We start from the raw sequence: 22899 nt of genomic DNA, 5'->3' as shown, positions 1-22899 counted from the left end.
CTGCTTTATCGTAAATTATTGACGATATATTTCTTCAATGAGAAGTAAAGTGAAGTTTATACACTTACTTGGCATCAATCGACGAGATTCTGATTATTCATTTACTCCGAGTAGCGGATTCTCACCCCTATATCGATTGTAAAAAGTAAAAGAACTGCAAAGAATGACAGAGCACAAAAGTGTGTAGTCTCTCTCGGGTGCTTCAATACGGAATGAATCGTTGGTTTCAAATTTCAGGCATCCTCGCCTCATCTGGCGGCAACAAATGTAACTATCAAGCGATAAATAATCGACTTCTCGGCGAGGAAGAAATTCTCACCGTCGATAATTATTACACTTCAATATATTCAAATTATATTACAATATTATTATTATTAGATTATTATTATATCTAATAATATTATTATTATATAATAATAATAATATATATTATTTTTCCTTTGTTAAATGCGATTCTACCGACCGGCGATAACCACTAGTACGTTTGACAGCTGTCAGATGACGTCACCCGCGGCGTTGGACGGCCGGTGCCACCGCCCTTCGTACATCGCGCCCTCGATAGACGACGACAGACCGGCCCTACGTCGCGGCGCGGCTGGGCGCGATCGGGACCGCACGCGGAAACGTAAATTACAAACTTGAGAAAAAAAAACGCACTCTCCCGCGCGTAAAACATCAATAATCAATTCTCGCGCTTCGGACTCCGGAGAGAGAGAGACACGTCGGTCGGCTGTCATTATCAAGCGTGTGTATACGTACATATATATATATATATATTTATATATATATTACATATACACATATGTATACGTGTGTGCGCGCGTGATGGCTCCTCCGATTCGGGGCTCCTGTACGCGCTCGATGGTCGAGCATCGTCGCGCACACGTCGCCGCACCTATCACCGGAGTGTCCTCGGGCGGCGCCGCGGAAGAGAGAGCGGCCGTCCATTGTTGAACGGCGGACGTTCCCGGTCGTTTCTTCGCCCGAAGGCGGAAGAGGAATTATCACCGCGGAAGAAAAACAGGGGACTCCGGCCGGCGCGCCTTGGAGAGAGGAAGCGTGGCGCGGTGTTCCTCTCATTGTCAGTGCGGTATGATCAATGAACTCTGAAGGTTGAAGTCGCGTGTCGACAGAGAGAGAGAAAATAAATATAAATCGCTCTTTCTCCTATTTTTTTTTTTTTCTCTCCTCGACGACTTCCATTTTCGGTACGCGACGAGGAAATTATTCACGACGACCACGCATAAATATAAGAAGTTGGGAGAGCGCGTGCACGCGTAAACGCATCCTTCTCTCTCCCTCCTGTTCTCTTGGAGATCTTACGTCAGTTGGAGCGTTTTTCAACCCTTTTGTTCGGAGCCAATCGGTCGAGCCCGCTTCGTTTAACGCTCTCCTTCTCCTCCTCCGCCTCCTCGCTTCTCCCTCCGCGTTCGTCGCATCCGCTCGCGAGCGAGCGAGAGTTCTCGTCCGCCTCCTCCAGGTCCGACGATCAGGCTTAATCGCGGGACGCGCGCGAGCGAGCAGTCGACGCGACGCGACGCGTCCTTCGTGATTTTTTTTTTCGCGCGACAGCCGGAAGCTGGATCTCGTTTCGTCGCGCGACTTTTTTTCCCCGTGACATTTCTCACCGCGTCAAACGTCAAACGTCAAAAATCCGCCTTCCAGTAGTGTCTCGTTTCTCGCCTGTAAGAACGAATCTCGAAATTACGTGATTTATAGTGACTGAGCGTGTACAAGGTGTTGTAAGATATACTCGCATCCTCTCCAGCAAGAACTCGGAGTGCAAACTGGATTTGTTGCCTCTTGTTTTGTGTTTTGTTCCGTCTCTCCTGTTTGTTTATCTTAGAGTTCTTTCTACAGTCTTTTCTCTATCTGAATATGTTTGCACGATAAGTAGAACAGTGATCTTTAATCAGGAAGATAATTGGGGAACAGTGATCTTTTGATCGGGAAGATAATTGAGGAATGTGAATTTTGTTTTTGTAGACATCTTTTTTTTTTGAAATGTTTGATTATGCTTTATTTCTCTCTCTCTCTCTCTCTCTCTCTCTCTCTTAGACATATGATTTTATTATACAATATACAGTGTATAATAAAGTTCATTCAAAGCTAATTTTAATATGAAAATTATTCGACAAGTTTTCTGACAAAAGTGCTCAAATAGTTAATATTTTTGTCATCTCTCTATTTTTTATAATTAATTTATTGGAGATCAACATTGTTCTTCCTTTTGACTCAACTTTCATCACACGATACATGCAATGATCTCTTATCCTATGGTTCTTTTATTACAGATGATGTCATAATACAGATTTATTGATTGTACCCTTTGAGAAAGCACCCATTAAACAATTGCTTTGTGAAACAAAGTAAATGATTCAAGATGAATGATATAGACACTTTTGGCATGAAGGGAGGCTCAAAGATGCCTCACAGTCATTCGACACCAGCTGGTGTGGACGGAGGTAGTAGAACACCTCCTGCAACACCAAGGAAGGCTGGAAAAATGCTTGCGGTTCGTGTACAGATGTTGGATGACTCTATTACAATGTTTCAAGTGCAGGTAATTGAATACTCTTATTTTACTCTTAAATAATTCCCTCGACACATATATTTCAATTGCTTGCGACACTATATATGCTAATTGTAAGACACACCAGAAGAAATTATGCAGTTAAGTTACGAATAAGACTAATAAGATTCAATATATAGACTCTTTTGAATTTACATCCTAATCATCTATAGAAAAAAATGCAAGTTTTTTTCTTTAGTAAAGTTCTCACTTTGATGAAACTCGTAAATATATATGAGATTAGAATATTTTTCTTTTACATGGTTTAATTTTTTTTTCCTCTGTGTGTATCAAGCCTTCATGTGCATTATTTATAAGATGTGTGAGCTGTATATGAAAATTGTTTACTGTTCCTAACTTCTCTTGCACTCTCTATAGAGAATAATCATGGAAGAATAAGCGCTAAAATGACATTAAATGATGCTTGAATATCTTATTGTACCTTTACAATTCCATAGTATATAGCATATGAGTGTGTGCATTATTGCATTTATAGCCATAAGCTATTGTGTATCTGTGTTACGCATCTCTCCATGTGTATTCTTCCCCTATGTATTAAAATATTTATCGTAGAAGATTATTAAATAATCTAATCCAAGCTCATACATCTTTCTCCCTTTCTTTTATATAATCTTTATAAAATATATACACATGTATGGTATATATAATATATACATATATATATATATATATATATATATATAGATATATATATATATATACACATATATCATTTAATATATTGATCATTACTCTTATGGTGTGTCAGCTTTATTGTTTGCAATCGTTCTCATCTTTTTATGTAATAAAGGAATATGTATGTGCATTAATATACCCATCAATCTATATTCGCTGTGTAGGCATATATTAAACTATTTACTTGGTGCATCCAGGTCAAGTGTCATTGATTACAAAGCCTCTTTTAGAAGTTCCTCTCTGTGAGGCTATTTAACTTAAAATTTCGATTCGCGAGATTTTCAGTTTTATATTACTTTGAAACATTTCTTTTGTAATTTTGATAATTTATGGAGTTCTATAATATTATATTTAATTTATGCCAAAATACTTTAATTAAAGTTAGACTTTGCTCTTTCAAACATTTTTTTACAACTTTACAATCATATATAGTCAGATAGATCGAGATCTCTTGTTTAGATTTAAAAATTTATTGATTTGTATTATATATATTTTTATATTAACAAGATACTTATATATACTATATACGCTCTATAGTGTATGCATATACTTCCAGAAGAATGAGCTACTGGAGCATATAATGTATCAAATGGGGGATTCTTGTGTGCAATATATGTGTAAACTCATTTATTGATTATTTATTTACAATGCTTGCAACGTGTTGCTTGTTTCTTTAAAGATTAATTTTGTATTCTCTGTAGCATCTTAGCTTCTTGCAATGAAGTTGACAAGATTATTCAGTCTATATTTATAGCATTTAATTATATAATCTTAATTCATATATTTTGTAAGATATATAAATATTTAAGTCTACATTTTTTTACATAATTATATATCAAGTTGAAAATATAATAAATAATAATGAGGCTATTATATAGCAATGTTTAGGAATGTTATGGCTTAACAAGTTAATTGTACTAATTGTATTGAAGCTTAAAATAATTTATCAAATTGTATAAATTTTATTATTTTAAATTTTCAGGCCAAAGCACTAGGTAGAGTGTTGTTTGATCAAGTTTGTAAGCAATTGCACCTTTTAGAAGCAGATTATTTTGGTCTCGAGTATCAAGAACCAAATTTAACAAGAGTAAGATGTGTAATTTTTTATTTAATTTCTTAACGCTTTTCTTTTTAATGAGCAGTGAATTAAAAAAAAATTATATTTGCAGTATTGGTTAGATTTGGAGAAACCAGTATGCAGACAAGTTGGCTTATCTCTAATCGATCCTCTATTGAGGTTCTGTGTTAAATTTTATACGCCGGATCCTGCACAACTCGAGGAAGAGTTTACAAGATATTTATTCTGTCTACAAATCAAACGGGATTTATCTCTAGGTTTACTGCAATGCAATGATAACACAGCAGCATTAATGGCCAGTTATATAGTTCAGGGTAATTACATCATTGTTATTTCTTCCGCCGTTAAAAGTATTATATCTAAGCTTTAGTTATGTTATTTAATGAAAAGGTTTTGTAATCTACTTTCTTGAGTACAATCATCGTTTTCTTTCTCGTAGCTGAATGCGGAGACTATGTGATAGAAGATTACCCGGATCATACATATTTATCAACATATAAATTTGTGCCTCATCAGGATCACGAGTTGGAACGACGTATCATGGAGAATCACAAGAAACATGCGTAAGAGACATAAATTTCATGAATGTAATAAATTTCATTAATTATTGAGTTTATTTTAAATATGTATATATATATATATATTTTTTTTTTTTTTAATGTTAACAGAGGCCAATCTCCTGCAGAGGCAGATCTCAATCTTTTAGAGACAGCTCGACGTTGCGAACTGTATGGAATGAAAATGCATCCAGCTAAGGTGAGTTTAATAATGATAAAGAAAAAATTATGCTTTATATATATTGTGCATATATATTTACATATTCTTGTTCTTTGCTAGGATCATGAGAACGTTCCACTAAATCTTGCAGTGGCACATATGGGCATTGTAGTTTTTCAAAATTATACTAAGATAAATACATTTAGCTGGGCCAAAATCAGAAAAATCAGTTTCAAACGAAAACGCTTTCTAATCAAATTACATCCTGAGGGTTATGTAAGTACTTGGAATTTTTAATGATTTTAAAGGGGTAAATTTTTATCTTGAAATTAATATGAATATATTGCGATATTATCTATTTGACTCGTTTTATTATCTCATTTACAGGGTTATTATAAGGATACAGTCGAATTTTTTTTCGAAGGACGTAATGAGTGTAAAAACTTTTGGAAAAAGTGTGTAGAAAACCATGGTTTTTTCCGTTGCTCTGTAGTTAAGAGAGTCGTGAGGCAAAAGACTAGAGTGCTTAGCCGTGGATCGTCATTCAGGTATATTAAATTATTATCTTTCTTAACGTGAATTACAAACGTGTGTTTATATAAATCATTTTAATATTTTTCAATGTACAAGATAACTTTAAAGATCTTTTAAAGTGTTATCACACATATATGTGTAAGAAGAATATTTAATGCTTCAAAATGCTCGTAAAATAAAGAAAACCTCTATTGTTTGCACACTACAGGTATAGCGGCAAAACTCAGAAACAGATTGTCGAATTTGTTCGGGACAATTATGTGAAGAGGCAGACGTTTCAAAGGTAAGTTGAAGAGATTGACAAGTGTGTTGAATAATTGAAAGTCTTTGGATACCCCCCCACGTAGGTAGTGCATGTATATTGCGTACTGTTTTCCCCCCCTAATGTTGGTTTGTACCATTGAAATCTTTACTTAATGAACGCATCAATCTTGTGTGGGTGAGATAGGAGGTGGCACGGTCTTGCTTTTGCCGGAATCGGTATTTATTATTATTATATATACATGTATTATCCACGAACGTCCACAATTTCCATAGCGGAAACTGTTTCCAAGTTTTTATATTTCCGTTTGTCAGTGTTGCCTGCTCGGACAGGGGTGGCGGGGAGTCAGGCTCACCATCAGGCACGATAAACCCGAATGATGAGTGTACCCTCTCTCAATAGCGTGATCACTAATTATTTATTGTTGTCTGATAATACACAGCAAAGTACCATACTTCACTATAATATATCCTTATATAACAGTTTTATCCAACAAACAAGATACTTGTCCATAGCAGTAGACTGTTCTAAAATAGAAGTTTTTAGCTTTATTATTAATATATTCTCGAAAAAAGGAAGCTATTTTCTTGTATATACATATATTGCCGGTAGATTTTCATTTGCTGTGCGATATCGATGCACGGTTGAGAAACGCCTACATACATATACATATATCGTGGAAACATATTAATTGATAAAATGAGAAATAGAACATGTGTGAAATATTAAATTTAATTACAAGAGTAGCCAGTATATTTTTACATTATTGGTATCTCTATCAGTTTCTCACTGAAAAGATTTCTATGTGTATTGAGATTATATTTTTGTGACTAATCTTTTGGATTTTAAATTTTAATAATTGTAGGGTGTATAGGAGTAAAAAACATTTGACACAAAAAATAATATTCTATTCCAAAAGTTGAATGCATTAAAATTTAAAGATAACATTGGATATATTTATTTTAAAAAAGTGCACTTTTATTTGTATATTTATTTACGCTTCTGGACACGCAAGATATTTTTCTTGTATCTCACATAATTATATTGCACGTATGACTCCATTTGCGAGAAAGTCACAAATATTTTAACACAAAGATTTTTGTATTGATTAATACCTTTAAGATGTATTTTTGTGTGACATTTGTAAAAATGAGGACAGCCTTTACACGCTACAATTTTGTACTCCAAAAGAATTATCCTTAAAATATATACATATAATGGCTGTCTCTTCACTATTCCTAAAATTTGTTCAACTAGTAGTTCAACACAGTTCTCCTTTGCACTCATGTGATATCTCGTATATCCCAATGATTTATTAGTAATATATATATATAGTATTTATTATATTTTTACACAATTTAAAATACACATTTAATCGTTGTACCTTGTTATAACTATTTTATAGTTTAAAAATATATAGCACATATAATGAGTGAGAATCTAATCATATGTTACAGCGATATTATTATATACATATTGTATTTAAAAAAATCGGCTACTCAACGGCGATGTTGACCGTGTATCGTATCAGAGAAGTGTAATCTATTTTTGTTTATCGCATCGCACATTTCAATACGTGGGTTAGCAGGAAGATCGATATCTTCCTCGCGTTACGTACCGTTAGTCGACGGAAGCTATTATTATTATTATTATTTTTTTTTTTTTTAATTTTTTTTTTTTTTTTTAATTTTTTCTACTGTCACACTTTGCGATCTCGTTAAGGAAAAAAAAATATATATAAAAATAAAAGAAAAAAAAAAGAGAAAGAAGGGATAAGTTGGTTCCGAACAGGCTTGGCATTTGATAGCCTAAGTCTGATGCTGAACTTGACTCTCTCTTGCTCGCAGGTCCAATTCGTTCCGGCAGACTAGCGGTGGTAGGGCATTGCAGGGCTCGGAGGGGGGAGGCTATCGTGGGGCCACTCCAAGCAGCTCCCTTATGGGCAGCTCCAGCATCTCTGCCCACCCCCTCCTGCCCCTCGGCGATCCTGGTATGTACCATGACCGACACCAACCTCCACAACAAACGCTTTATTTTTAATTTCTCCGCCCTTTGCCTCTCTCTATTTCTGTCCACCTCTTTCTAGCCTCATTTCTTTTCACCGTATCATAACTCAAGTACTGTAATTGTAGAGTAGATTAGCGTATCTCTTAAATAGATTGCTTTTATACATGACCTTTGTGCGTAACAGGTTTATGATGTTTGTAAAAATTATATGTAAAATTATATGTAAAGCGAAATTTATTTTTATAAAAGGATACAATCATATATGTAGAGGTTTGCGATTACAATTGCACACTAAAATAATGTTTAATGTGTGCTTTGATATCACGAAGAGTGTCAAAGTAATATCAACAATCTTCGATAAAAATACGCCCGAGTAAAATGTATTATTAAAAGATAGCAATGTTAATGATTAATCTATATTGATATTCTCCATCAATGAAACGCTTCATCAATGAAACATTCATTAGAGAGTAATTAATCCTTCATTAGAGAGTAATTAATAATTTAAGATAAAAAAAAAAAGATGTAATCGCATAATGGGAAATTACGCGCCAAGGTTCTATATATGAAGAGGTATGCGCTCTTGGGGTAAAATTAATAGTTGGAATTTTTTTCAGCCCTGGCAACCCCAGCTCTGTCTCTGTCATGCGGTTCGATGACACTGGATTCTCCGACGACTGTGACGAGTGTCTCGATGGGCGGGATGATTCACCGTCGAGAAGACACAGCTACATCGTATCGGACGCTCACCTCTATCGACGTCCATTCGCCAGCTACCCCCAGCCTGGTCCCAGCACCGCGGCAGATGCATGCTACCAGTCAACAGCGGATTTCATCAACAGGTCGTATCAGCCCCTCTAACAGCAGTCCCCCTGAATTCCCACCACCACGACCTCTGCCCAGACACCCCTGGCAACGGTCGGCTAGTTGTCGCGATCTGTACGCATCTAGTTTCGAGGACTCCGGTAAGGCGCGACCGCGGGACGACAAGGTCGCCGCGGAGCCGCCGTTAGATCCATTTGTGTTAGCCTCCCAAGGTGAACTAGACAACCCCATAACGCGTTACGACGAGAGTAATCGTTCGTATAGCGCGGCCAGTTCGAAATTACCCTCTCTAGATCACGACTCTGTCCCGGAGCGTGTTTACAGCAGTTCCTACCCGGGAACGTCGTCGTTGTCTACCGAATCGGGTCATGAGGAATCGGGTCCCGCCGGAGATCTGTCCCACGACGATCTCTCGCACGATTCTTACGAGCTTTTGGAACGCGAGCACGAATTCGAGTATCCGGAATCGTATTCGAGTCCGCACGACGAACCTATATCCGATCAGAGCGACGAAGGGATCGAGCACGAGATGTTCCAAATGGACTCCGAGACCGATTCCTTCGTCAAGCATAGATCGTTGAAGCCTTCCGAGAGGCAACAATACAAATCCGCGCTAATTGATCTTAAGAACACACAGAGAGCGAAGTCTATCGATCGGTACTCAGCTGTATCCAAGGACGGTGATTACGTAGTCACCGAATCCAGGATACAACGGTCGTGCACTCAGATAGAGCGCAAATTCGAGATGAGACACGCCAATTCCGTGGAACAGTCGTCCAAGATGACCGTTCCGCATCAGGATTCGGTTAGAAAGGATCCCGTGGTCATGCAGGTGCAAAAGCAAAAGGTTTCCGTTCTCAATGAGTTGAAAAACTTGAAGCCAAAGTATAAGATCACTCACGTAGACTCGGAGGTCTTGCGTGACGAGGGTATTATGCGTCCGAAATCGCGAATAGACGACGATCTGAGTCCGGTAGACGGGAATGATAGGACCGTGTCGGATCACGCGAGAGGTAGGACTACTAGGGCTCGTAGTATCGCCAGCTTGGAGGATCACCCGCCGCGGTTGTACGTCGAGACGGGTAGCTTAGGTCGCGGACACAAATCCAGGGATAGGAAGTCGCGAGATTCCGAGTTAGTTAAGATCGAGAAGGTGTTGTCGAAGGAGCGAAAGCGAATCGAGAGGGATTATTCCAGGGATTCTAGGAGAATCGACAAGGCCGATTCTCGAGAACGACGGTCTGTCGACCGGCTCGATTCGCGAAAATCGGACGGTCACGCTCGTCGCAGCGTAGATCGGATCGATATGCGCGAGTTACGTCGTAGCATCGAGCGGCTCGACGTGCGCGAGAAGAGTTACGAGCACTTGGACTCGTATTCGAGGGAAAAGAGTGCCTTTTATTATGATTTCTATGAATCGCGCGGTAAGAGCGTCGATCGTTTAGACTTTCAAGGGCTGCGCGGCAGCATGGAATATCTGAGGAGTCCTAAAGACAGGAGTCCTAAGAGTCCTAGGAGTCCTAAGAGTCCTAAAGAGAAGAGTAGCACTCATCGGCACGCGAATACGCGGGAGCGCAGGGAGAAAAGCATCGAGCGGATCGATTCTCGAGAATCGAGGAAGAACAGAGCGGCCTCCATCGATTACGAGAGGCATACTTTGGAGCGTTTCGATTCCGGGAATAAGAGCCCGTTCGAACGATTAACTCCGAAGGAGCAACGAAGAATGAGCATCGAGAGACTGGACTCTCAGAAGTTCGACTTTGATCCGCGAGCGATCGAGCGTTTCAAGCTGGAGAGTCGTTACGAACAAAGAGATCGAATTCACGAGAGGAAGAGTCTGGAGAAGCTGGATTCGCGGGAGCGAAAGCATCTAGGTCGCTTGGAGTCGCGGGAGGGAAGGAGTCTCGAGTGCCTGGACTTTGATAGCAAACGGAACGTCGAGAAGATAGAATACAAGGATCAGAAGAGAAGCAAGAGCAAACCCGAGAAGGTTAAAGCGCTGCCGCCGGAGGAGAAACCGCGGGAGCGCGACGACTGGAGGAGTCTGGAGAAGGCGCGGAAGGACAACGAGAGGCGGGAACGCGAACGGCAAGCGAAACTGTCCCTCGAATCGCGGACGGAGACTGTCATCGGCGTGCCGCACGAGATGGAGAATTTGAAGCCGAAGGCCGTGTTCGCCGAGTACGAGCCGAAGGTCGTCGGCGGCGTCGTCCTCGGTTTCGAGGAGACCGCCCTGCCCGGTCACATACCCGTGGAACGTACAAAGAGCGACCCGAATCCGGCGCGACAGAGACTGGGATCCAACAGCAAACGGCACATGCTGATGCATCAGAAGTCTATAGATCTGACTCCCGCGGATTCCGGGGACGAGGAACCGTTCTCGGACAGCGCGGCGACGGTGCAGAAGACCAACGTCGATATCCCGTACACGTTGCACAAGAGGCACGTGATGAACGGCACGGCGTCCGACGAGAAGTCCGAGTCGGACAGCAGCAAGACCTCGAAGAACGTCAAGAGCGCCGCCAAGGACCTGCCGAAGCTGCCGTTGAAGATAACGGACATCTCGTACTTTGATCTAACCAAGTTATCCTCGATGGAGAAGACCGGGAGCAAACTATCCCCGGATAAGCCGAAGAGCGGCGCGATCACTGCCGCGAGACCAAAGTCCATCTTGAGTCCGTCGGATAAGCCGAAGAGTATCTTGAGCCCGACGTCGAAGCTCTCGCCCACGTCGGATCTGAAGAGTTTCGTTTGCAGTTTGTCGCCTACGAACAGAAGTCCGTCGAAGGTGAACGCGAAGACTCAATCTCCCGATAAGCTTTCGCCGAAGGGCGGCTCGTTGGACAGAAACAGGGCCGAGGTCATCATCAACGAGGATTACGCGTGCAAAAAAGCTTCCAGTTTGGATAAATCGAAATTATCTCCTTCGAAGTTATCTCCGGTCGAGCCTAACGTCACCATTATAGCGGCACTCGAGAAACGCTCGCCCAAGAAGTCACCGACCGATCCTAACGTAACTATCGTATCTGTGATACAGAAGAAGAAATCCACGGATGGGGCACCTAAAAGTCTTACTAACGTGGTCAAAGCAGCGGACGCTAAATCAAAAGTCGCTTTGAATTTTGCTGACGTTGTCAGCATGGAAATGAAGCAGAACTTGGAACGCAAAACAAAACTCGAGAAGGATAGTCTAAAGGCACCGGACGATAGTTTAGAGAAGCAGGATAGCATCGAGAAGATACCGTTACCGGAAATTCCCGACGACTTGGAGAAAATTATGCCGGACGACCAAGCAGCCATCGGAAAAATTCAGCAGGCAATGATGAAGGAATTGGTCCATTCGTTCAGACGAAACGCCGACGAGTTGTCCGACGACGATCAGAGAAAAGAGAACGTGCAGTCCGTCGTGGCTGAGGTTCACATATCGGCGGCGGAATTCAAGACGGAGAAACCACCGATTCCGGTGAAACCGAAGACCCTGGAGAAACCGAGTATCCCCGAGAAGACGAAACGTATTTTGGAGAGAATAGAATCCAAGTTCTCGGAGGTTAGCAAAAATTCCGCCACGAAGATCTCGAGGCCCAAGATCATCGATACAGGATTTGACGATTTTGTAGATCCAGTCGCCGATTTGCCTTTGGACGAAGTGCCTGTGAAACCTGCCCTAGAGTTGGATAGTCTTAAAGTTCCTGAATTCGTTCCTTTCATGCTGAGACCCCACGAACCGCTGAGATCCAAATCGCTGTCCCTGGCGGAGGAGAAAGCGCCAATCGACACATTGCTTTCCCCGGAAGTCGAGAACAAGCACTTCGTGCAGGACGTCTCGCCGAAGAGGCTGAAGAAGGTGAAATCGGAGCCGAAGAAGGACTTCAAGAAGCAATCGAAATCGCTGGAGGGTGACAAGCCGCCGTTGAAGAAGAGCGCGTCGAAGGAGTCGCGTGCCCCGGTTGTGAGTACAAAAATTGACAAGTCCAAGTTGAAACTCGGCGAGATGCCGCAGGAGATTATAATCATCGATTCGACCGACGTCGCGCCGGAGATCAGCATCGTTCAAAAGGGCAGATCGAAATCCGTAACCAGGTTGTCCGACAAGCCGTTCTCGACGTCGAAGGACGACAAGGAGGAGACGAAGAGCACTCGCGCGAAATCCGCGTCGGTCGACGACGAGTTAATCAAGGGTACAATAAAGTCCGAGAAATCCAGACCGAAATCGCTAGGGAATATCTAAGAGCTTGGGAAGTACGGAGAAAAAGGATTCGGTAGAGAAAATATCTCCGAAGAGGATCAAGGCTGCTGCCAAGGCGGCTGACTCGAAGGCCGAGAGTAAATCCGCCAGGGATGCAGGATTGAAACAGGACGCGAAATCGACGCGCAAAGTAACATCGAAGGTAGAAGCGGCTGCTAGCGAAGAGACCAATGAATCCAAACAATCTAAACCGGAGAAAGAACCTTCTAAACTACCTGTCAAACCCGACGTCGTGATCGATCAGCCGGTGGAGACTAAACGGACCGCAGCAGCGGACGAGTCCAAGGAGTCAATCAAGGAACCTTCGAAGAAGGCCGCGCTCGCTCAAGACTTGACTCAGTCTCCCCTGGTGTTGCGGAAACCGGGCCAAACGCCGATATTGTTCGCTCGCGCTCGCCTCGGCCTCTCCGAAGGTAGCGGAATCGGCGCTCTTCAACGTCAGGGCGCGACGCAGTCGCCTACGGCTCAGCGACGCGCCAAGTCCTTGGACGCAGCCGTCATCTCCGTGCACAGACTCCCGCCGGCAAACGCGTTCTCCAGCAAGGATGACACGGTGGACGTGTCGGAGAACCTGGAGGATCGAGAGAACGTCGCAGCTGCCGCAGCCGAGAGTGCGAATGCGATGTCGAAGGCGCAGTCGGCGCAGATGGAGGCCTCCCCAAATCACAGATCCGACAGCACCGATCACACGACCATTCCGGAGATTTGCACCGACTCTCTGTCCGTCACCGAGACCTCGGCGCAGTACTTGGAGTCGCCGTTGACGGAGTGCAACGAGATTGTGGCCAGCATCGACTTGATCCCTTACGAGGGACAAGAGAGGCAGATTCCGTTTATCAGTTACATCAACGGAAACGAGAACGTGACGGAAAACATGAAGGTAGAGGAAGCTACGAAATTCATCGATCAGAGCTCCGCGGAGTCCGGCGGGGAACAGGAAGCCTCTGGGAAGAGTCCCGAGGTGTCGAGGGAAGCTGCTGATCAGTCGTCGACGATCTTTGTGAAGAGCGCTAGTATGGAAGGTGTCGTTTGCAGGCAAACCGAGGAGCAGGATGGGGAAGGAAGCGCGAAAATGAGCGAAACGATTAAATCTCCGAGTCGTTCGGAGGATCTTCGTACCAGGAGCGAGGACTCCGACCGGAAGAGCCCGTCCGAGAGAGACGACGTTCCTAACGTCACCATAAGCGTGGTTCGAGAGGATGAAAAATACTACCTTAGCTATTACGATCAGGACGAGCCTCCGGATATGGTCAAGTCGCCGATACAGATATCCATCGAGGAGTGCTCGGACGACGAGGGAAATCCTGAAGAGGAGGAGGAATTAATCGACGAGCGAGAAGAAGAGGAACACAAACGACACGACTCCCTGGATACGAGCGAGGACACGCTTGACGCGCTCGACACCCAAGTGCAAACGCGAGGAGTGGACAGCGAGATGAGCTCGCCGGATTACGGCGTCGACAAGATGGACGAGAAGACGTTGGTTGAGGTCGAGCTGACGCCGGAGTACCTGGAGATGAAGAGAGAGGACGAGGAGACCGCGGAAGATTTGCCGGAGGACGAGCCGGCGAAGGAAGCCGTGGAGATTGCGGACTCCAATCGTTTGTCCATCGACAAGAAGCTCAGATTGAGCACCGAACGCTCGAGGAGCGAGGAAACCAGCACTTACACCCCGGACAGAGAGGACCCGGACTCCAGCTCGTGCTCCATCGCCCGGCCGTTGGGGATCGGTCAGATACAGCCTATAGTGGATCGTCGGGAGATCATGATGATCGAAGGCGCTCGCAGTGGTTCTATAGACGATGACAATAGCAACGGCTCGCAACCACCTCCGAAGCACGAGATGAGCGCCACGTGGAAGTCGTTCCCGCAGGAGAGCTCCGGTAGTTCTAGTTTGGAGGAGGGCTGGGCGCCCCAGGACGAGAACAACGCGCAACAGTCGCACTCCGAGGACAGCAACGGCCAGAACGAGGACAGTTTTCAAGAAGATCTAGCGGATTTCCCCGGCACCTTCATCTACCCCATCGGACCCGAGATCCTGGCCAACTACGGCGCGTTCTCGCTCTCCCGTACCTTGTCCAGGATATCCGAGCGATCGACCACGTCGGAGCAGGACAAGAGCGACTTGGAGGACTCCTTCAAGCCCAGCTCGAGGTCGCCGAGTCTCGACGACGAGTCTTTAATGTCCAGCGACCATCAGCCCTCCCTATCGTCGGATCCACCGTCCGGCACGGCGTTACCATCCGTCTCGGACGATCGTAGAACGTCCTCCGAACTTCCGGATATCCCCATCGACGTGATCGGCGGCCAGGAGGACGATTCAAAGTCACCGCGAACCACCAGACGGTCGAGGTTGCAGTTGCAAAGCTCCGAGGACTGGCCGTCTCCGCCGAGCTCGCCCGTTTTCGACACACCGGTGGTGAGCCACGTGGAGACCTTCTACATGGAGATCAAACCGGAGGAGGCCGTCAAGGTCACCGTCACCGACAGCACCGAGACGCCGCCGGTTCACGGGGCGGACCGGGACAGCGATTCCAGCGACGAGAACCGGACTCTGCACGACGATCTGCACTCGACGTTCCTAGAGGACGGGCAGAGCTCGACGTCCGCGACGACGGTCGACGGTACGGTGAAGATCGCGGTGAAACCAAAATCCAACTCGTACATCACCGGCTCGTCGCACAGCGAGGACACGTCCATGGGTCTGTCCATGTCCGAGTGGTCCAGCTCGAACAACACCGTGCGCCAATTTTGCCAGTACTCGGGAACCAAGTCCGACGACAATTCCCTGGCGGAGCTCGGCGCCTCGATCTCCGATTGGTCGGGCAGCACGACGGTGATACCCCAGCAATATTACTCGACGGCCGGAGACAAAAGCCAGAGCGACACCACGACGTCCGAGAGAAGTGCGACCAGCATGAGACCAAACTCCAAGTGTCAGACCGCCGATACCTCCTCCCTGCCATCGCCACCGTCTCCGTCTTCGTTGCCGCTACCCGTGTCGCCACCACTGCCCTCTCCGCCCGCGACGGCCGGCTCTCCGTTCCGATACGAGGACGAGGGAGCCGCCGATTCCGAGCACCGCGAAGCTTACGAGGTGGTTCCCGAGACGTACGAGGACGACGATCTCCGTCAAGCAGCTCGAACCGGCGACGAGTTCGACGAGGCGCGACGATTCATCGAGAGCCAGTTCGACGAGCATCGTCGATCGCGTCGTTATAACAACGACGACGACGACGACTACGACGAGGAGGAGGAAGAGCGACGTCACCAGGCCGTCTATCCGGAATTCGCCGGCATCTCGCCGCCTCGCATCACTCTTCGAAACGAGTACGACGAGGCCATCGAGGACGACCAGGACTTCCAGACGTTTCCAGAGGACGAGACGACCCTCTGCGCGGACGACACGCCGCTGCCGAATTCCCGAGGAGGACGAGGAGGACCAGCTGTACGACAACGTCCCCGCCATGAAGTATTCCAGCAGCGACCAGGTGCGGATGGAGGTCGGTCGCGGTGACAGCTCGGAGGACATGCACGAGAAGTACGCCGATCTCACCCTGCAGTCGAGGCTGGCGGACGACGAGTGGTCGTCCTTGGAGGAGCGAAGGGACCTTCCTCAGGAACGCGAGAAACCGGTCAGAACGATGGGGGGTAAGTTTGATCGCGGTTTCTCGGAGCCGAGTCCGCACGACGTCAGCAGGTACCACGGCACCAGATCCACCGAGCGACCGGTCATGGTACCGATTCGCGCCAAGTCGACCCCGTATTACTCCACGACGAGTCAGAGCGGCGAGTCGACGACGTCGAGCCCGCCGATGCCGATCAGAACGCAGATCAGGACGAAAACGATGCCTTACTCGTCGAATCGCAGCCCGCAGAGCGAGGGCGACACCTCCTCGAGCATGGACAGTCCGGCGCACACTCCCGATCGGGGTCAGCGGGCCTTCCGCCGGAAGCGCCAGCAGAATACCAAGAGACGTCATCGCGTGGTCGTTGACCTCGAGGTCAAGGACGGCCACATAGTCTCCAGCACCGATTCCAGCTTCGACGTGGCGACGATACCGCCGCCTCTGCTGCCGGAAGGCCAGGACGACGACGAGGACGACGAGTTGTCCGAGACGAAAGACGGGCGACGTCGTCAGCAGCAGCGTTGACGCGACGACGATCCTCGTTAAACGGATAAGTGACAGAACGACGGTGAAGGAGAGGGAATCAGCTGATCGATGGAAAGTCTGTGAGGAAATATTTCCAATCGTGGAATTGAGCGCACACTTAGAATTGATACGAAATGTCAAACGGCTACGTGAAAAAAAAATGGAAATCGATCGCGAACCGACACAAACTGGCCTTTATTATTTTTGCTTTCTTTTTTCGCGAACGATCCCGATTCTCAACACGATGGCGATATCGGGATCCGAGAGATTATATAAATATATATATTATATATACGGGTATGTATTCGAGACGAAAGTTATACATCAACGACGGCGTAAAAGAAGACAAGGACGACGGGCGTTAATTAAGTCGTTTCCTGGGGTATTTAGGAGGCCCGAGGCGAATGATCAAAATCCGCGCGATGGATCTAGGATAATTATCCTTAGGGATAAATACACAACGTTTGTTACACGTTTTAGAGAGACCCGAGTTTACTTTGATATTATACCATCTCGTGATAGAATCCCTCTTTTATCCCCGAGTAGCTCGAGTTGTTAGTGATGTAACTCATGCATAAACACGGAAAGCGAATATCTTAATTATTAAGATCGACGCGCACAATCGACGCGTTATATCCTAGTAATAATTATAATAATAATTATTATAATAATAACGTACGACATTATAAGATAGAGATCGAAGGAACGAGCGACGCGTAGAACTTTCGAGGGTAAAAATCGTAAGTTTAAGTCGTATATAAAGGAGAAAAATACCGCGTAATCATTTTTAACCCTTTAATCGGTCCACCAATCTTCATTTCATTTCTCGCACGAGATACCAACCCTCTCACGCCCTTCTCTTTCTCTCTCTCTTTCTTCCGACATTATTAGGGAGAAAAAGTCTTGTGCTAGGATACTTAAATAAGTAATGTGTTTCCTTTTTTCTGCATAGCTTTGTTTTATGATCGCACTCCTCCAAGTGTTAAAGGGTTAAATAGAAATCACGGCGTTTGCAAAAGTGACACTATACTTTATCGAGGACAATCAATTTGCAAAGAGGATAAAAGGACCTCTCTCTCTCTCTCCCTCTCTCTTTTGAGGGAGGCGGAATTAACCGGTTGTTCGTCGGCGATATGTTGTTTCCAATTCAGAATTGAATTCCGAATTTCGATACAGCATTCCGAACAGTATTTATAGATACGATCTATGATTTCTCGCCGCGATTTGGTTCAGAAAGGAGGAGTTCAAAGTTGCTCAACATAGGTACATATATAAAATCGCGCGCGTGTGGTGTATTTTGTTCCCTCTTCTTCGTTGAGAATTTTTTTTATAGAAGTGTAGAAACGAGAAAAAATCCTCCGAGAGAAGAAGAATTTTCCTCCGCTACGTAAAGCCTTAAATAGGCGGATCCGCGAATCGGGAAGGAGATCTCTCCCGGAACGCTCTCTACATTAGGATCTCGTAAGATTATTATTAGGGGATTTATTTATTTTCTTATTTATTATATATACAAACAGAGATAGAACGGCTGTTTTTTTTCTTCCGCTCGTTCTCGACGAATTTGCTACTCGAGGCTAATACGACGTACATGCATACCGTTTACCGATTCGTTTCCTTAGGCCGGAGATTTTTGCGTGGCGGGTGATTTGTTACACGATTTACATAGAATGGAAACGCCCAGCGTGAAGGAGAGAAAATTCCGCGAAAGAGTCCGCGATAGAGAGTCCCATTGGTTTCAGCTTGTATTGTGCCTAGTTTTTTACATACCACGTTCGTCGCATATATGCACAATTTAACGATTGGCGAGGCGTGAATGAGTCGTACACGTTGCGTGTGCGTCGTGTGTGCCTGTCGACGTCTTTAGATAGGTAAAATATACGTAAGCGTAGGTATTGATTACACAAGAGAGAGAAAATGAGTGCACTGTGTTGTGCATTGTGTGCTGCCTGTAACGAGCGCATGCTGGATGTGTGTGTGTGTGTGTGTGTGTGTGCGTGTGTGTGTGTGTATGCGTGTATTCCAGGGATAACAATTATGAACTGTACGATTTACAATTGAATGCATATTCTCGGAGAAAAGCGACTCGGTTTCATTCTTCTCGCGTCAGGGATAAGGAAATCCCGAACCGTCGCAATTACTTCAAGTTTTTATTCTCTTTTAGGCCTGTTTGACAGGAATTGTTTTGTTTGTAGGATTATCTGTTATAGATATTTTTATAGTTTATTTATTATATTTATATTTTATATTTATATTTTTATATTTTTTGTTTTAATCTTAATCAAACATATTTTGTTGTCTTATAAGTATATATTTTAAAAATGAAAGATTGAGTTATATAAAATATTTGGGGCAATATTTTATCTGACGGAGTTGTAGCATTTTTAAACATGATCAACGAGAGTAAAGATTGATCCACACGGAACAGCAGGGTCAATTTAATTTTTTTAATCGAACACTGAACAATTTTAAGCTCTCTTAAAAACATCCCTTTCTCACTAGAAAAATAATTTAAATGGCAGCTAAAAAAAAAGCACAGTACATCTTTAAAAGTCCGCGTTTCGTTGTCAAAATACACACTCCTTTAAAATATATATTTGTAGCGAATATAATTAATTGCAGCAATAATTCGTCAATAAATGTTCAGGAGCGGCATTTCTGATATATATCATGAAACGAGAATCGATTACGTTTCTGTATCGATGTATATATCCGAATTTTTTCGCAATATAATACATATAATATCTGCAAAATGAATCGCTATTGCATACGCGGGTTACGTTTAATCGTTATTCGATCATCGACGTTCGATTACACAATGAAAGAGATATAGATATGGCTCGAAATGTGCGAAAACACACAAAAGGGAAATCACGACCGCTGAGTGCCGATAAACGATGAGACACGCCACATATTATTATTATACTTTTACTCGACGAGTTAGCGATCTCGCACACACGATAATTGTTAGTTTTAATATCTAGATATATTCTGAATTTTATAACATATTTGTATATATACGATACGTTGAATTCTCAGATTGATCGAGTTGATTTATATATATCAGGATTTTAACACGCTGATATATGTATTGTATATGTATATTAGAGCCGTAACTGTGTCAGGGGTTGGATTTTCTCGTACATGCCGTACATATTGTTATAGTCCGAGTTAGGAACGATAGTCATTCTAGGATTTGCCCGACGAGAGACCGCTGGAATGGCTATTATTGAATCACTTGGACAGGTCGTGGTTTCGAGAATTCTAGAATGGCTGGTTAGGTGGCCCTGATTTGCAGCACCGTATTTAGGTAGAACTAATAGGTGACTCGTGTTGGGCCGTGTACAAGAAAGGTAGACCCGAAAGATAGGAATAAATCTTTTTTTTCGAATATACATTTCGATCTAAATTAAACAAAGAGCTTTTTTCTGTTTCTTTTCGGGCAAACAATCATGTCGGAATAAATTTGTTTTTAAACGCGTCGATGAGATGTAAATTAAAAAAAAGGACAAGCCTTGGACGCGCGCAAATGTTGGAATGTTAAAAAAATTGCATTGTTCGAATAATTTATCTATCATACAGAAAAGAGTTATTGTTAACGAAGAAATGTATATGTATAAAAAAATTCCGAGCGCTTTTAAGACGGTTTTACAAATTTATCGAAATTATGAAAAGTGTTTCTTGAAAAGATTTATGATTATCACGGATACCGCGCAGGATTTTAACGCGCGGATGAACGAGATAGACGGGTTTAATGAGATGATTAATCTCTCCAAATACTCGGTGCAGAGGTCATACTTGCCATAGTCTAGTTACATTAATGTCTAGAGGCACGGCCTTGGCGATTAGTCGAATAAAACCCTTTGATGCGTTTAGTATCATTGTGTATCTACGTTTGTGTATTGAGTATTTGAGCGGCAGCGAATTCGATCGAAAAAAAATCATGTATATTAATTGCAATATACATGGATACATTTTAAAACGTAATTAATAATTGAACAAAAATAAAATATAATAAAATTGGGAAAAAAAATCTGAATTACTCTCTCGAATTCGCTGCAATCCAGGATTGGTACACGTCCTTCCATCTCTTGGTTCTTGCATTTGTGCATCGTCAGAATTTTATATCGCCCCCTGTCATCATCGTAATATTTCGCACTTATATCGCACACATACACTCACGCACGCGTCTCTCGTCTCTCACACACGCACTTATTGTATGATCCCGATCCCCATCATCACCTGTGCTTTTGCGCGCGAGATCTGTCTTTACTTGAGTGAAAAAAAAATACACGCATCGCGTCTTCGCAGATTCCCCTTGCATCATTAATTTCAATCAATGTACCTAAATCGTAGTATTTTTCGAATACCGATATGCAAATGCATTCGCGATGAAGAGACTCGTCTAAGAAATGAAGAATCAACAATCAAAAAGAGATTTGCTAGGTCTGGAACATCCTGTACAACTTGAAAACGAGGTGTCGTGCGAAAGGTTAAACGGAGAGTTACGTGCGAGGAATTGCACGTTTCGTCTATTACAAAAGTTCGAAGTTCAATTTCAGAGATCGTGTTATTATTAGATTTCGTCGTCGTCTATCTCTCTCGAGCGAGCGAGCGCGTGTTATCGATTCGCGGAATTAAATTATCCGATTTAGATATAGAAGTATTTGAAGAGCTTTTTTTCCAAGCACACACAGCTGCACTTGTCGATCAATCGATGAAGAGGAATGACGTACTTATACAACGATACCGCTATTCTTATACAGATTCTTCCTAGACCTAGCCCGAGGAATTTTTTATCTATCGGATTCTTCATAGTAATCTCTTTTCTACCCTTTTGTAGGCTTCGTTTTAACTTTTTTTTTCATTTGGAATATAAAAGACTCCGCACCAAGTACATAGGATTTTTCTTTTGGTGCAATTGGCTGGTTTTTTCATATGTTATAGCTTACTACTTATATCCTGCTGAACAAAACATGTAATAGTCTGAAAGCTAAATATTAGATAGTTACCAAGTTGCAGCCAAATGGAGCCCAAGTTTTTCGTATTTGACTGATTGTAAATCAGCAACCATCTATTATTTAGCTTTAAGCTTATTACATTTTTTGTTCAGCAAGTCACAAGCTTCAAAAAACAGTCAATTCCACCGAGAGCCGAAATCCTACGTATTTAGTGCTGTGTCCTTTCAACTGATAACACGATAAATTTATGTCCTGCTGAACAAAACATGTAATAGTCTGAAAGCTAAATATTAAATAGTTACTAAGTTGCAGTCAATCTAACAAAGCCCAAGATGACTGACTGTAAATCAGTAACCATCTATTATTTAGCTTTGAGCTTATTACATTTTTTGTTCAGCAAGTCACAAGCTTCAAAAAACAGCCAATTACACCGAAAATCCTCTATGTATTTGGTGCCGTGTCCTTTCAATCGATAACACGATGAATTCATTATAATTAATATATTCTTTTTTTCGTACACATATTTTGTGGCAAAATACGAAAGTGAGACGAGTTTCTCTTTCGAAAGAAGCTCTAAAGGTGAATCTCTAGAGTGCATTTCCAAGTCGTATAGGTCCCCTATAAACCACATCCCGAACAGAGCGACGGGCCTTGGCACAGTAGAAGATAAATCCGCATATATGCCCGTGTGGTGTACTTTACATATGCTTCTCGACAGGTGGTGGTGATTACAATCGGTGGACCTACACGAACGGATACGTGAACTCGCCGGCCTGGCACATGCATTACCGCGTGAACCAGGTGCGTAACGTAATGGTTCACGCAACACCACGCACCCTGACCAATCGAT

At 43.5% G+C, this 22899-nt stretch overlaps 2 protein-coding genes across 2 annotated transcripts in view; one reads left to right on the top strand and one right to left on the bottom strand.

Annotated features, from left to right (window-relative positions):
- The window catches only part of PQBP1 (poly-glutamine tract binding protein 1), a 31927-nt gene extending 31714 nt beyond the window's left edge, over nt 1-213 (bottom strand). The window contains exon 1 of the mRNA XM_085485117.1: nt 69-213. The gene's annotated coding sequence lies outside the window, so the exon portion shown is untranslated. The remainder of the gene's footprint in view (nt 1-68) is intronic.
- Nucleotides 214-1104: 891 nt separating this feature from the next.
- LOC114937499 (uncharacterized) lies at nt 1105-22835 on the top strand. The gene is given in 13 exon segments (XM_085485114.1): nt 1105-1742; nt 2295-2563; nt 4251-4355; nt 4438-4660; nt 4786-4909; nt 5015-5102; nt 5184-5339; nt 5451-5611; nt 5806-5880; nt 7707-7849; nt 8484-12907; nt 12909-16355; nt 16357-22835. Coding segments are annotated over 12 exon segments (9861 nt in total). The 5' UTR covers nt 1105-1742; nt 2295-2383; the 3' UTR covers nt 17092-22835.
- The last annotated feature ends 64 nt before the right edge of the window (nt 22836-22899 follow it).

This window comes from Nylanderia fulva, unplaced genomic scaffold (assembly GCF_048542155.1).
Source record: "Nylanderia fulva isolate GAGA-0341 unplaced genomic scaffold, ASM4854215v1 Scaffold34, whole genome shotgun sequence".
NCBI lineage: Eukaryota > Metazoa > Arthropoda > Insecta > Hymenoptera > Formicidae > Nylanderia > Nylanderia fulva.
Note: the sequence above shows the minus strand (reverse complement) of the source record. Positions and strands in the feature narration are given on the sequence as shown.